Source organism: Peromyscus maniculatus, chromosome X, assembly GCF_049852395.1.
Source record: "Peromyscus maniculatus bairdii isolate BWxNUB_F1_BW_parent chromosome X, HU_Pman_BW_mat_3.1, whole genome shotgun sequence".
In the NCBI taxonomy this organism is placed as follows: Eukaryota; Metazoa; Chordata; class Mammalia; order Rodentia; family Cricetidae; genus Peromyscus; species Peromyscus maniculatus.
Genome location: NC_134875.1, coordinates 78,873,879 through 78,887,682, shown reverse-complemented (window position 1 = coordinate 78,887,682; position 13,804 = coordinate 78,873,879). Strand labels below are relative to the sequence as shown.

At 37.5% G+C, this 13,804-nt stretch overlaps 1 protein-coding gene across 11 annotated transcripts in view; it reads left to right on the top strand.

Moving 5' to 3' along the window:
* LOC102906763 (putative P2Y purinoceptor 10) overlaps positions 1-10,083 on the top strand; it is an 86,505-nt gene extending 76,422 nt beyond the window's left edge. For 10 of the 11 annotated variants that reach the window (XM_076562702.1, XM_076562706.1, XM_076562700.1 and 7 more), the window contains one exon: positions 7,518-10,083. In XM_076562702.1, the coding sequence (XP_076418817.1) occupies positions 7,567-8,553 (987 nt within the window). In that variant the 5' untranslated portion in view covers positions 7,518-7,566 and the 3' untranslated portion in view covers positions 8,554-10,083. Of the gene's footprint in view, positions 1-5,925; positions 7,408-7,517 lie in introns of those variants that run through there. The other variant, XM_076562708.1, reaches the window with a different exon arrangement.
* Positions 10,084-13,804: the final 3,721 nt, after the last annotated feature.

The window sequence follows — 13,804 nt, the reverse complement described above, 5'->3', positions numbered from 1 at the left end:
ATTTATCTCAGGAGCAGAGGGCAAACTATGGCTGTTGACTGGGAAAGTAGCTCCTGGGATAGAAGCAAGAAGTCACTTAAGTGTTTGCTAACATATGCCTACACTACATACTCTGCCTGTATAAATTCCTACTGCTTGTCTAGACCTTTGCTAAATAGACTAAATTGTATATAAAGGCCTAAGATACAGAATCTTCCCATACAGAAAATGCATTTTCTTAGTTAAATCTGTAAATATAGTAAGAGTTTGAAGAAGAAGAAAGCCAAAGTACAGGTGTCAGAAAAAATGAGGGTTGAAGTAGTCCCCTGAGACAGAGGAAACGATTGACCTCCAAGATGAGATCTAAAGAAAGGTTTTAATCATGGGGAGTATATATTTTTGATATATCTTGCACAAGTTAGCATGGCACATTTTAAAGTGGAGTTTAGTGTTTGTGTTGGAGAGAAAAGTCCCTGGAAAAGAGGAATTGATTAACCAGTATAAGAAAGGTAAATTTTGTAACATTTTATAATAAAAATTGTCTTTGACTTTCAGGACCTAACCAATATCTTATCTGGCTTTGACTTGAAATTATAAATTTCATTTCTTACCAAGTTTAGAGCTTTTTCTTTATCACCTCAACTGCTGTAGTAGTCAGGAGGAACAGTTCTGTTGTTGACTTGGTCTTTTGTGGTTTGAGTACTGAATATAGAACATTCCATACATTGCTGGCAAGCCTGAACTGTTGATCAACCTACTTACACCAAAATGACTTGGACTTCCTGTGGACCATCTTTCCAAACTAATTTCCACACTGTTGCTAGAGGGATCACTCTGAACTTCAAGTAAAATTATATCAAAATTCTTACCAGAATATTTCAAGGATTCTATCTTCCCCTCAAATGCCTTCAAAACTTTTCATGGTATGGTACCATCTGCCTCAATCATCTTTCCCTTAAACTAGCTTCTCCTATTCCATACTTTTCACAATCTTATCCCATCCACCAGCTTGGGTAGAATGGCTATTATCTCATTTTCATACCTTGGGAATTATGAATATTATTCATTCTCACTAAATCCCCTTCAAGTCCTCTCTTCTCTTACATCATGCTTACTTTCAAAACTGATTGTTGAAATTGCCTCATTTTTATGTTTCCATTATAGATCTCTTCTATCCAGGCTTTCGTCTCTTTATACAGAAATACCTTCAGTACATCTTTCATGGCATGTTTTTAAAATTTATTATGGTGAATTACTCTATGTTCTCTCCCACATGACTACAAACTTCTTTTTTTTTAAAGATTTATTTATTGTTTTTTTGCACATGCATGTCTGTGTATCATATGCATTCCTGGTACATGTGGAGATCAGAAGAAGAACATTAGATCCCCTGGAATGGAAGTAATGTATGATTGTTAGCCTCCATGTGGGTACTGGGCATCAAACTCAGGATCTCTGCAAGAGCAAGTGCTCTTAACCATTGAGCCTTCTCTCCAGTCCAATGATGCAAACTTCTTGAGGATATCAGCCAAGTAAATTCTTCTCCAGAATTTATTATTAAACTCCTATATCCTCAGTAATTAGCTTATATAAAAACAATATACACATAAAGAAATATATGCTTGCTAGATTAAATTGCAAATTAATTCCCAGATGAATGTCATTAATAATAATTAGTGCATACCAGCATGCTTATGGAAGTCTTTGTTGAAAAGATAGAAATAGAACCTCAGTTTTGAAAGGTTGCCACAATATAAATAGAATAGTCAACAATTCAGGCAAACTAAGTTTAACTTTCTGCAGTTACAACCTCAATTTTTCTCCCCAACCCTGTCCTTATAGAGACCAATATGAGAGTGTAAACATCTTGGTACAAGTACCATCTTCCCTAAGTTAAGATACTGTGTATTACAGAATTTTCATAGAACCAGGGTAACATGGCACACAGATCAGTAAGAGGCCTATATACCTGATTTCTGATTCTAGTTCTAGCATAAAATAACCTTATGACCTTGAACAAGGCACTAGTTTTTTTTTTTTTTTTTATACATCAGCTAAAACTATGGTACTTACCTGATAGGAAAAAAGAGTCCTTGTCACCATGCACTTCACTGAGTCCTGTGATACACTGATTTTATTGATAGTTTAGATAGATTCGTTTTTTTCATGATTTCTTTAAAAGAGTCCTCTAATGAGCTTTATCGGAATAAAATTTGTGAAGTTTCTGTATTTTACACAAATGTATCACAGGATTCATAGGATTGGATTCTGCCATAGTCCTCAAAAGTCCATTGGGGGAAAAGTTAAATACATAAGATCATTTCCCTTTTATACTTTCTAAGTGTCAAGAGCTTCAGGATCTGCAGATCCAGTCTCCTCACTGCCATTCAGAGTCTAAGTGCAGAGAAGAAGCCATTTGCTAATAAAATGAGGTAGATATACTTATCTATGATACCTTTATAATGTTCAATGACAATTAATAAAATAAAAGTATAAGACACCGTGAGAAGCATTTTACAAGGACTGTCTTTTTCTTGAGATCTTGCTGACAGTGAATAGTCTGAGACCTTGGGATATACTAACTTTTACTAAAGGATGTGTGTGATCACCTGTGATTTCTAAATTGTTTTGTTTCCTCCTCTTCTAAGCCTCTACAACCATGACATTCCTGAGCAGTAAAGGGTACATACTGGACAGTCTAATAATCCAAATGAGAAGACGGGTTTTAGGGAAGCAATAGGTAACAAAAGTGTACTAGTTGATACCTCAAGGTTTTCATTTTTGCAAAATGCACGGAGATGGGAGCTTTGAACGATTCACATACAAATTTTTTGAATGCTTAGTAGCTACATAGCGATGAACAAAACATCTTTTTTTTATGGTACAAATGAAGTTAATAACAGTGAACTATGTGGTGAATAAATGATTAAGTGAGCCTTTACATTTCCTGTGTTGATGCTACAAAGATTAAGAATAAAGAACATGTAATGGTAAATAGGATTACCTTGAAAGATCAACTGGTGAAAGCTTTGCTAACTTGCAAACCAAGACCAGCTAGATGTATAAAGACGGGGGGGGGGGGAGGGGGGGGCAGGGCATTCTACAGGAGGAGCAACAGATGCAAAAAGGGAAGCACACATTCAGGAATGAATCATGCATTTCACATCTCTTCATGAGACAGGAACCAAAAATATATCTAGGTCAATGTTGGCAACTTAAGTAAGAAAAACTACCCAGAAATAGAGAGAGCAAAAGACAATGAGAGACCCAGGGCTAGAGAGGCACAGAAAAAGCTAGGGAAACTGCCGTGATAGAGAAGAGTAGTCAAGACAGCCAAGGAGGGAACACATTCGAACACTCAACATTTTCATCTTAGTAGATTTTTAGATTGCTTTTATTTCTTAAATTTCAGAGTGAAACAAATTCTTCAGAACAAGCTAAGTGTTCCTGTTCCAAGGTATTATATTTCTTTTGAACCCAAAAATGAGTTCCCCATGTCTCCCAGCATGGAGATTTTACACTTAATTTTCACTGAGATTGAGGGAAAACTCTTCCTATTTACTCCTCTGTTTGGAGAAGAGAAGAAGTTCGGTAACCGGGTCATGAGATTGACTAAATTTGTGACTAATCGTGCCAGATTCGGAGGCACAGAAACCTGTGAGCTCTGTTGTTTAACTCAGAGGTGTGGGGAGAACTTGTTGTTAGGAAGTGCGACCAACTGCACCAGTGAAGCAAAAACAAAGAGCCACGTTTGTTTCTTGCAAAAGCAGAAGTGGCACTCGACTGGGCGTGAGCTGTTCTGAGTTCTTGAAATTGTGTGCTGGTAACTTCCTTTGCTCTCTGACAGCCTCTGCATGGGTACCTGGTGGTAACAGAAGCAATGCCAACGTTGAAGTCAGAGTGGTTATTGGGAAGGATTTATTTTTACTTATTTCACCATGGCAGAGGGCTTTTACCATGGTGGATGGAAAAGAGACACAGCTCATCACTAGTGAACCACCACATCGTTAAGTTAGGCCTCACCTCCTAAAATTTCTGGAGCACCACCAGCTAAGAACCAATCAGGAGCATTTCCTATTGAATCTGTGAAATGGTGGATAAGCTAGCTACATTTTAAAGTCACACCTAGTTACAGGGAGGCAAGTAAAAAATTGAAAGTACCTTAAGACTTAGAATAACCCTGTAAAATGGTATGATTAGCTTTGTTACCTCTGTGGTGGTTTGAATGAGAATGGCCACCTCCATTTAGTCACAAAGTGTGGAAGTGTTTGGGAAGGAGTTGTTGGAGTAGGTGTGACCTTGTTGGAGGTGGTGTGTCACTGGAAGTGAGCATTAAGATTTCAAAAGCCTATACCAGACCCAATTTCCCTCTCTCTCCCTCCTCCCCTCCCCACCCCAACTGGTTACTTGTGGATCAGGATGTAAGACTCTCAGCTACTGCTGTGGATATCACTCTATATAAATAAAACACTGATGGCCAGTGACCAGGCAGGAAGTATAGGCGGGACAAAGAGAGAGGAGAATTGGGGAAACAGGAAGAAGGAGGGAGAGACACTGCAGCCACCGCCAGGACAAGCAGCATGTAAAGACTCTGGTAAGCCACCAGCCACGTGGCAAGGTATAGATTTATAAAAATGGGTTAATTTAAGATAAAAGAACAGTTAGCAAGAAGCCTGCCACAGCCATACAGTTTATAAGTGATATAAGCGTCTGAGTGATTATTTTATAAGTGGATTGTGGGACTGCGGGGCTTGGGGAACCTGGAGAGAAGCCCTCCAGCAACAGCTACTGCTCCAGTTCTATGCCTGTCTATTTCCCATTATGATGACCATTTACTAAGCCTCTAAAACTGTAAGCAAGCCTCCAATTCTCCAATTAAATGATTTCTTTTACAAGAGTTGCCTTAATAATGGTGTCGCTTCACAGAAATAGAACACTAACAAAACCTCTAAATTCACTAAATCACTCTAAACATCAGTCTCCCCATCTGTACTACTACTAATTTTATAATAATAATAATAATAATAATAATAATCAATAACAGTAGTTTATACAAGTAAATTAGATCAAACATATGGCTACTTTTTTGCTGATTTTGATGTACATCTTTGATGGTTGAAATATGACTTCTTCCCTTTCACGCTTGAATTCCTTTCTACTCTAAATCATCCATTCACACACAGGATGACTACATTAGTCTTTATGACACATCACAGATGATAAACCACTTAGATTTATATGTGAAAGAGAAGAGGTAGCAAAGTGAAAGTACTTGAATTATTTTCTGTCTGTGAAATCATCACTTCGGGTTCTGTTGTTTTATTCCATCTCTGTGTATTGCAATGGGACTGAAAATGGTATCAGATGTTATTCCTTCACAAATAAAGAGAACTTAAAACTACATCATTCCATTGTAGTAAATATACTCAACACACAACAGAATAAAAATAAAAATGTAGCAAGCTACATTATGTCAAAAACAAGCCCGGGGCATGCTTACTTGATTTCCTTCTTTCTTATGATAATTACTTTAATGAATACAAAATTTAATTTTAAGTTCTTTTCCAAAGGTAGTTCGGATGGCCTGTTTTACTGTTGCTAGGGCAATGTTCACTGAAACTGTTGGATAATATGTCCACTGCTGATGTTGTGCTAGTATAGGAGTCTTTTAAATTAAAAAAATTGAGATTATAATATGATTATATCATTTCCCCCTTTACCTTTCTTTCCTTCAACCCCTCCTATATACCCACCTTACTTTCTCTCAAATTCATGATCTTTCTGTTGTTCGGTGTGTGTGTGTGTGTGTGTGTGTACTCCTAAATATACAAATTTAACCTTTTCAGTCCATGTAACGATACTTGTGTGTGTGTGTGTGTGTGTGTGTGTGTGTGTGTGTGTGTGTGTGTGTGTGTGTGTATGTTTTCAGGACTAACCATTTGGCATTGGATAATCAATTAGTATTGTTCTTCCCTGAAAGAGGACTATTTCTCCCACTCTCAGAATTCCTTAGTTGCCTATAGTTCTTTGTCTGGTATCAAGGCCTTATGAGTTTGTCCCCATCCACATTAGCATGTCTATTGGTGGTGTATTTTTTCAGCTCATATTTAGGTAGTCATGTTGATGATACTTCATGGGTATATATAGATTCTCTGACGTTTCTAAGAGATACAATCTCACAGCACACTTCCTGTTCCTATGGCTCTTATAATCTTTTCATCCTGTTTATCAATAATCTCTGAGCTTTAGGAGCAGGAGTTGTATTGTAGATGTATCCCTTAGAATTGGGTCCACAACTCTATATTTTTGTTGGTTGTGCTTTTTACAGGCTCTGTCTATTGCAAAGAGATGTTTCCTTGATTCTGTAGGTGGAATGAATATTTAAAATGCAGTTAGGGATTATGCTGGTTTAGTGAAATGTCAGCTATAGGTTCTCCTCTTAGATTTGTGACTTTACTAGCCTGGGGTTAGTTGACTAGGTTTCCAGTACCAGGTAAGATTTCCCTCTTGTTGAATGGGCCTTAAGTCCAAGTTAGAGAGCTGTTGGTTACTGGCAAGGTGTGCATGCCAGTATTGTACCCTTGGGATTGTCATGTCATGCTGGTTGTTGCTGGGATTCATAGTCATCATAGCAATCAGTTGCTCTCTTCCTTTAGAAGTTTGCATGGTGCCTTTTGGTACCATGAAAGCTAGTCCTGAAGGAGAAGGAATTCAGATCAAATACAGCTCGTGTTTTCTAGGTCCTGTGTCCAGAGTGCATGGTGCCTTCAGTAATGTGGACTTACCTTCCCCCTCTGTTAAGCAAGGACAACAGCAATACTCTATGTTTTGGAAGTCTATTGGACAACCCCGACCAACAACCTCAAAAGAGGCTTCTCATGCCTGGCATTGGAGTTTTGCTAGAAAGGCTATGGCTCTTGGGGGTAGTATTTTCAACCTGGATAGGAACATTTCATTGAAAGTATATATGTATATGTATACAGCTTACAAGTATAATGGTACAGGATTCTTCAGAGAGGGAGACTTGAACATTATATTTCCAAGGTTACTAGGAAGTAATCATAATTTAATATCTAAAATCAAATGGTATTGAAGTGTTTCATGTAAACTGAGAATGGAATACAAGCCCAGAGAGAGACCAACTTCATCAGGACCCCAGAGTAGCAAGGTGATAAAATAATGAGAACTTTATATTCCCAGATTCTCCAAAGTCAGCCATATCAGTGGCAATGCAAATTCAAGGATGCAAGGCCATTTTTTTAGTGCTAAAGAACCAATTTAAGGAATATATTGATTGCCACAATGTCTCTGCTATGGTAAGAACAATATAATAAACATATCAAGGCACTTTTCCATTACTTCTTAACTGATTTACTGTTCGATGTAGGGTCAGTGATGCATCATCTTTGAGCCTCCACTTACATATCTGTGAGTTGTCTCTAATTGGAATATTCTATATCTCAGTGTAAAAGAGAGCCCTAAATATGCACTAAAAATATTACTTAATCCACTGTGCTTTTTAATTTTTCTTTTGACAGGAACCATAATTCCACAATTTACCTTGATGAACATACTGAGATATTCAAGATGGGCAGCAATAGTACCAGCACTGCTGAGAGTAATTGCAATGATACACATCCGCCATTTCAGCACTCTCTGTATGCAACCACCTATATCTTAATATTCATCCCTGGTCTCCTGGCTAACAGTGCAGCCCTGTGGGTTCTGTGCCGCTTCATCAGCAAGAAGAATAAGGCCATCATTTTCATGATCAACCTCTCAGTGGCGGATCTCGCTCATGTCCTGTCCTTACCTCTCCGGATTTACTATTACATCAACCATCACTGGCCATTCCAGAGGGCCCTTTGCCTGCTCTGCTTCTATCTGAAATATCTCAACATGTATGCCAGCATTTTCTTCTTGACGTGCATCAGTCTTCAGCGGTGCTTTTTTCTCCTGAAGCCATTCAGAGCCAGAAACTGGAAACGTAGGTACGACGTGGGCATCAGTGCTGCCATCTGGGTCATCGTGGGGACTGCCTGTTTGCCATTTCCCATCATGAGAAGCGCTGGCATAGCCAACAACAGTGAATCCTGCTTTGCTGATCTTGGGTACAAACAGATGAATGCAGTGGTTATGGTCACCATGGTTACAATTGCGGAGCTGGCTGGATTTGTGATTCCAGTGATCACCATCGCATGTTGTACCTGGAAAACAACTATATCCTTGAAACAGCCACCAATTGCTTTTCAAGGGATTAGTGAGAAGAAGAAAGCACTGCGGATGGTTTTCATGTGTGCTGCTGTCTTTATTATTTGCTTCACTCCTTATCACATTAACTTCATTTTTTACACCATGGCAAAGGAAAACATCATTACTAGTTGTCCCATTGTCAAAAGTACACAGTATTTCCATCCTTTTTGCTTGTGCCTTGCAAGTTTCTGCTGCCTTTTGGACCCAATTCTTTATTATTTCATGGCTTCAGAGTTTCGTGACCAGCTATCACGCCATAGCAGCTCCGTTACCCGTTCTCGTCTCATGAGCAGGGAGAGTGGCTCATCCATGGTTAGTTAAAATGAAATAATTCTTCAGTTATTATTTTCTTTACCTTTGCTGTTTGAACTGCTCCAAAGGTAGGAATTGCCAGGCAAAAAATTCTTTAATTGAACATTGGAAATAGCAGAAATAAATTTTATTGTGTGATAGTTGTAGTCTCAGTATTGTGCCTCCACAGATGATGGAGGTACAACATGAAAAAATGTGGGAAAAGAAATGAAAAGGGGATCCATCTGCTTCTAATTTAAAATTCATGGCATTTTATTAGTTAAAAGTCCCAGCTCAAGTTTTTACAGATGTTTCCAACCAGAAATTGAATGTGTGTATTTAAAATTGTCTTCTGTAAATAGAAAAGTATTGAGATGCAAGATACAGATTAATCTTTACAGAAAAGTAAATGTCTTCCATGGAATAATTTTATTTCTGTGTGGAGTAAAAATTTCAAGTCTTTCTAAGACATAAAACACAGACGAAGTGACACAAAAATCAAAGCATTCAGTCAACACTGGAAGCCTGCTACTGAATTAGGGCATGAAAAGCTACTCCTTGAACATTTATAGATGTCTATCATTTTCTGAGCTGGTACTTTCCTATGTATTTTTACATATATCATCTTACTTTTTAATAGAAGTGACAAAAATGTGGAAATGCAAATACAAAGACCTAAATGTAATATCAGAGAGGTTAATTAACTTGCCTCAGGATTAACAGTTAAGTGTACATGGCATGTGACTATTTTATTTATTCCCTCTGCTTATATTTTTATATGTATTAGGTCAATATTAAGTTTGAGTTGAATGCTGGAGATACAAACTGAAGATAAGAACAGGAGATAAAGATCATTTGAACACAATTTTCTTAGACTCATGGAAAAAGCCATAGGTTTGAAATTAGCATGATTCTGACTACAGAGTCTTCTATGAAAAATATATTGTCCTAATACTGTAAGGATCTGCATAATCTTGATGAGAAGAAGTTCAACAGTTCATTATTTCAAAGCCAATTTTATTGCTTAATGCAAGCCATGCAAATCCCATAAGTAGAAAACTATAAAAACTGAGCCACATTTTAGGAAATGTAGGTGCCTTTTAAAAAATTCACCCATTTTTTAATTCTTAAATATTACTACACGTTGCCAAACAAAATCTCAAGGTGTTTTCAGATATCATAACTCACAGAATTGCATTAGAAAGAGAGAAATATCATCACATTGTGAATAAATATGACAGGAATATGTGAATTTCTTTTATTTTTTCTGAATGTTATGATATTAGTTTAAGTATTCTTGTAGAGAATTTAAATGTATGGGACTCCTCAGCTTCTCAGATTGACATTTCACTGATATTTTAGGTTTGAAATTTACATATACAGTTGGTGTACATGCAAAAGAAGGAAGTGGTAGTTCTTATAACATGCTTTTGTGTAGACTAACTAAGGAAGAGGAAGGGACCACCAAAAGGAGGAATTAAAAAGAACATTTCTTGGTTTCTTGGGCATGTGATAGTTCTGTAATTATAAAGTAATAAAGTGTTTTTTTTTAATTTGTAACTACGTGTGTTTTATTAACAAGAGTCTGTAGACACTGCTTACAAAGAGGGTTTTCAGTGTGTTTGGGATTAATGGTAGCATCATCACAATCACTGCATCCACCATCTCAGTTTGAAGAGATGACTTTTCAAGAAATTCACTTGGAACCACATATCCTACTATAGTCTTGTGGAGAAATGAAACATCAGCTCTTCATAGTTTGCATTTTGTATGTCTCCTTGCAAGTGTTTGGGAGAACAGTAGTGCTTTCTGCACAGTTAGTTGAATAGCATATAAGTTAAACTACATAGCTTCCATTTTGGCCTTCATTGAAAAGGAATTTTTGGACTTTTTTTTTCAGTTGTGAATCTCTAATGTGGTCATAGAGAAAAAATGAGGATGTCTAAGCAAGTGATGGTTGGTTTTAAATTTCAAAGGCTGGGCAACCTCACATAATGTCAAGGAGGAAGGTGATGGTGATTGTAATGACGAGACTGTTTTACCTGAGGAGCCTGAAACCCAAAACAAGATGCTTATAGTTAGGAATCCTATTCACCTTTCCAAGTTCAAATAAAAAGCAATTAGCAAGGTTATTTTAAGGCCTCAGAGTGTATAGTAACTATGATAGTTACAATTATGTTTTTCAGAGAGATGTGAGGCCAGAAGAAGGGCACAGCAAGTCATACAGCCTGGAATTGGCCCTCCAAAAGCTCAATTCTAGCTGTAACTGCCTTACAGTACCCCCAAATCTCTGTAAGATAACTTAAAATCCACTTACAAACCACACTGAATCCTATAATACTGACTACTTCTGATAGTTTTTGAAAAAATAAAACAAAATTATAACTCATAACAATTTATATATATTTAAACGCAGTTTATATACAATTAGGTATACTGTTTACTTTTTCAGGAGAAAGGGATTTTATTTGTTTGGAGCATTGTTTACTTTTATTTTCTTTATGGAATAGTAAATGCAACAAAAGCATACAGGTATAATATTTTTCACTTCAGTATGCAAGAACAACATTTTTGTCAGTGTCCTCCTATTCCAATGTTGAAAAAAGTAACTAACACAGAATATTATAGTTTGGTTAGAAATTATAAAAGGAGTAATTAATAAGTTTTAAAATTAAAGATTTAGAATAAGGAGGCCTCAAATGCTAGGCATAGGATTTGGAATTTTAAGTGATAGAGCGACACAAGGTTGATAATTAGAACTGTGGAAGTATGAAAAATGATTGGAACCACCACACCTGGCAAGTGTTCATATTTTAAAAGTAATTTTGATTTTATTCGAAAAGCCACACAATTAGAATGTTATACTTTTGTTGCAGCTTCTTTACAAAATCATTAAAGTTCTTCTTCATTCTGTCTTTCATTAGAAAACAAACAGGCTTCTATGGGATAATAATAGAATAAAGTAAGGTACAACAAAAACTAACACATTGAAATAGGAAAAAAAAAAACAAATGAATGGAAGGGAAAAAGCCCCTCAAAAGGCACAAGAAACAGTTATAGAAGCAGAGACCCACTTGTTAGCTCACTCGATCATAAGTTTTCTGCATCCTGAAGGCTTCTCTGCATTCGCAACAAACCAAATCAGATTGAATTATAAAGCCCAGGTTTAATGGTTAAAACATTCCCCGGCGATTCCTGGCCTTAGAGAGGAGATGGGGATGAGAGACCTGAAGAACCACTTATCTGTTTTCAGGATGCCCCTTATATACCCTGTGGGAGGGGTCTTGAGGCTCTCTGGGGGAGGAGCTGTGTTTGGCAGGTTTTGAAGGGGCGGGTTTAGGGAAAGAGATGGGGAGGGGAGTTGAGGTGGATCTTCCAGTAGACTCCCTCCAAACACTCAGAAATACCATAAAACACAAAACTTGAAGCCACAGCATATGAGCAAAGGACCTGTAGGACAAAAAGAGAGTAAAAACTATAAATTAAATTAAACAAAAATAAAAATAAAATAAAATTAGAAATAAAAGGAAAAATCGCTGACATGGCATTATGGGACAAGGAACTTTCAAGGATACTGTTGAGTTCATTTTCTGTTGGCCATCTATTGCTGGGCATGCAGCCTACCCTTAAGAGTAGTTTGCATCCCCTGGGAGACTCCCTTGGAGGAAACAAAGTTTTCGTTTGCAAGTGGTTATCAATTGGAGATTGCTCCTAGGTTAGAGAGGCATGTGTCCACTTCTTTAAGCTCTAAGACCCCATCTTATGAAGACCTGCACAGGCCCAGTGCATGCTGCCTTGGTCTCTGTGAGTTCATTTGTGCATGATCACGTTTATTTAGAGGACCTTGTTTTCATGGTGATCTCCTTCCCTTCTGGATCTTACACTATTTCTGCCTCCTCCTCTGTAGGGTTTCCTGAGCTCTGAGGGGAGGTAATTGACAGAGATGTCCTACTTAGGGCAAAGTGTTCCAAGATCTCTCTCTCTGCCTAATGTCTGGCTGTGGGTCTCAATGTTTGTTTCCATCTGCTGCAGGAGGAAGCTTTCTGATGATGACTGGGCAAGGCACTGATCTATAAGTACACGAAAATGTCATTGGAATCATTCTATTGTGATGCAATTAATAATATTTTTTTAGAACAGTAGTATTTGGTTTTATCTTAGGTCTCTGGGCTATCTAGTTTTAGATTCTTGGTCATCTAAACAGTGTCAGGTATGGGTTTGATCTCATGGAGTAGGCCTTCAGCCAAATCAGATATTGGTTGATTACTATGACAAGCTTTGTGCCACCCTCGCACTAGTACATCTTGCAGGCAGGACACCATTGTAGATCAAAAGGTTTACGGCTGGGCTGAAGTTCATATTTCTCCTTTGGTAGCATGAAGAGTATTTTCCTGTACCAAATCATAGCATGTAAGGGTGAAGGCCCTATAAAGGTGCCAGTTCAGCTTCTCCATGCTCAATGATTTGTATAGATGTTGTCTTCAGCAACTAGACCTTGCTGCCAGTTTGTGAAGAGCAATTTACAGTCTTGGTAATAGTTTGGGTTACTTGGGAGTTCCCATGGGACCCTTTTGGCCAACAACTCAATTACATGTAACCCAATCCCAGTACTGGAAGCTTTGTCTGGTGACAAGAGATGGCCAGTTGGGGATCTGTCTTCCCTGCTATTTGGTGATTTCATTTAGGTCACCATCATTTATTTTAGGAAGTCTCTACTGTATAAGGCTTTCATATTACACCTCAAATGGCCATCTCCATCCATCCATAACTATCTATTCTATGTCCTCTTCCCAGGTAGATCTATCTGCCATCTCAATCCCTTACTCTGTACTTAATCTCTATGGTTCTATAGATTGTAGTTTGGTTATCCTTGACTTAACAGCTAATCTCCACATATAAGCAGATACATACCGTATTTACGTTTTTGACTCTGAGTTCTATCCATTTACTTGCAAATTTTGTGATTTCATTTTTTAAATGGCTAAAAAATATTCCATTATGTAAATGTACCACATTTTCTTTATTCATTCATCTGTTGAGGGACATCTACGTTGTTTCCAGTTTATGAATATTATGAATAGAGTAGCTATGAACATGATGGAGAAAACATTATTTATGGTTGCATGAAGCATCCTTTGGGTATATGACCAAGAGTGGTATGGCTGGATATTGAGGCAAATCAATTTCCATCTTCCTGAGGAACCATCACACTGATTGCCACACTGATTTCTATAGTGGCTGTACAAGTTTCCACTTCCACCAGCAATGGATAAGTGGTCCC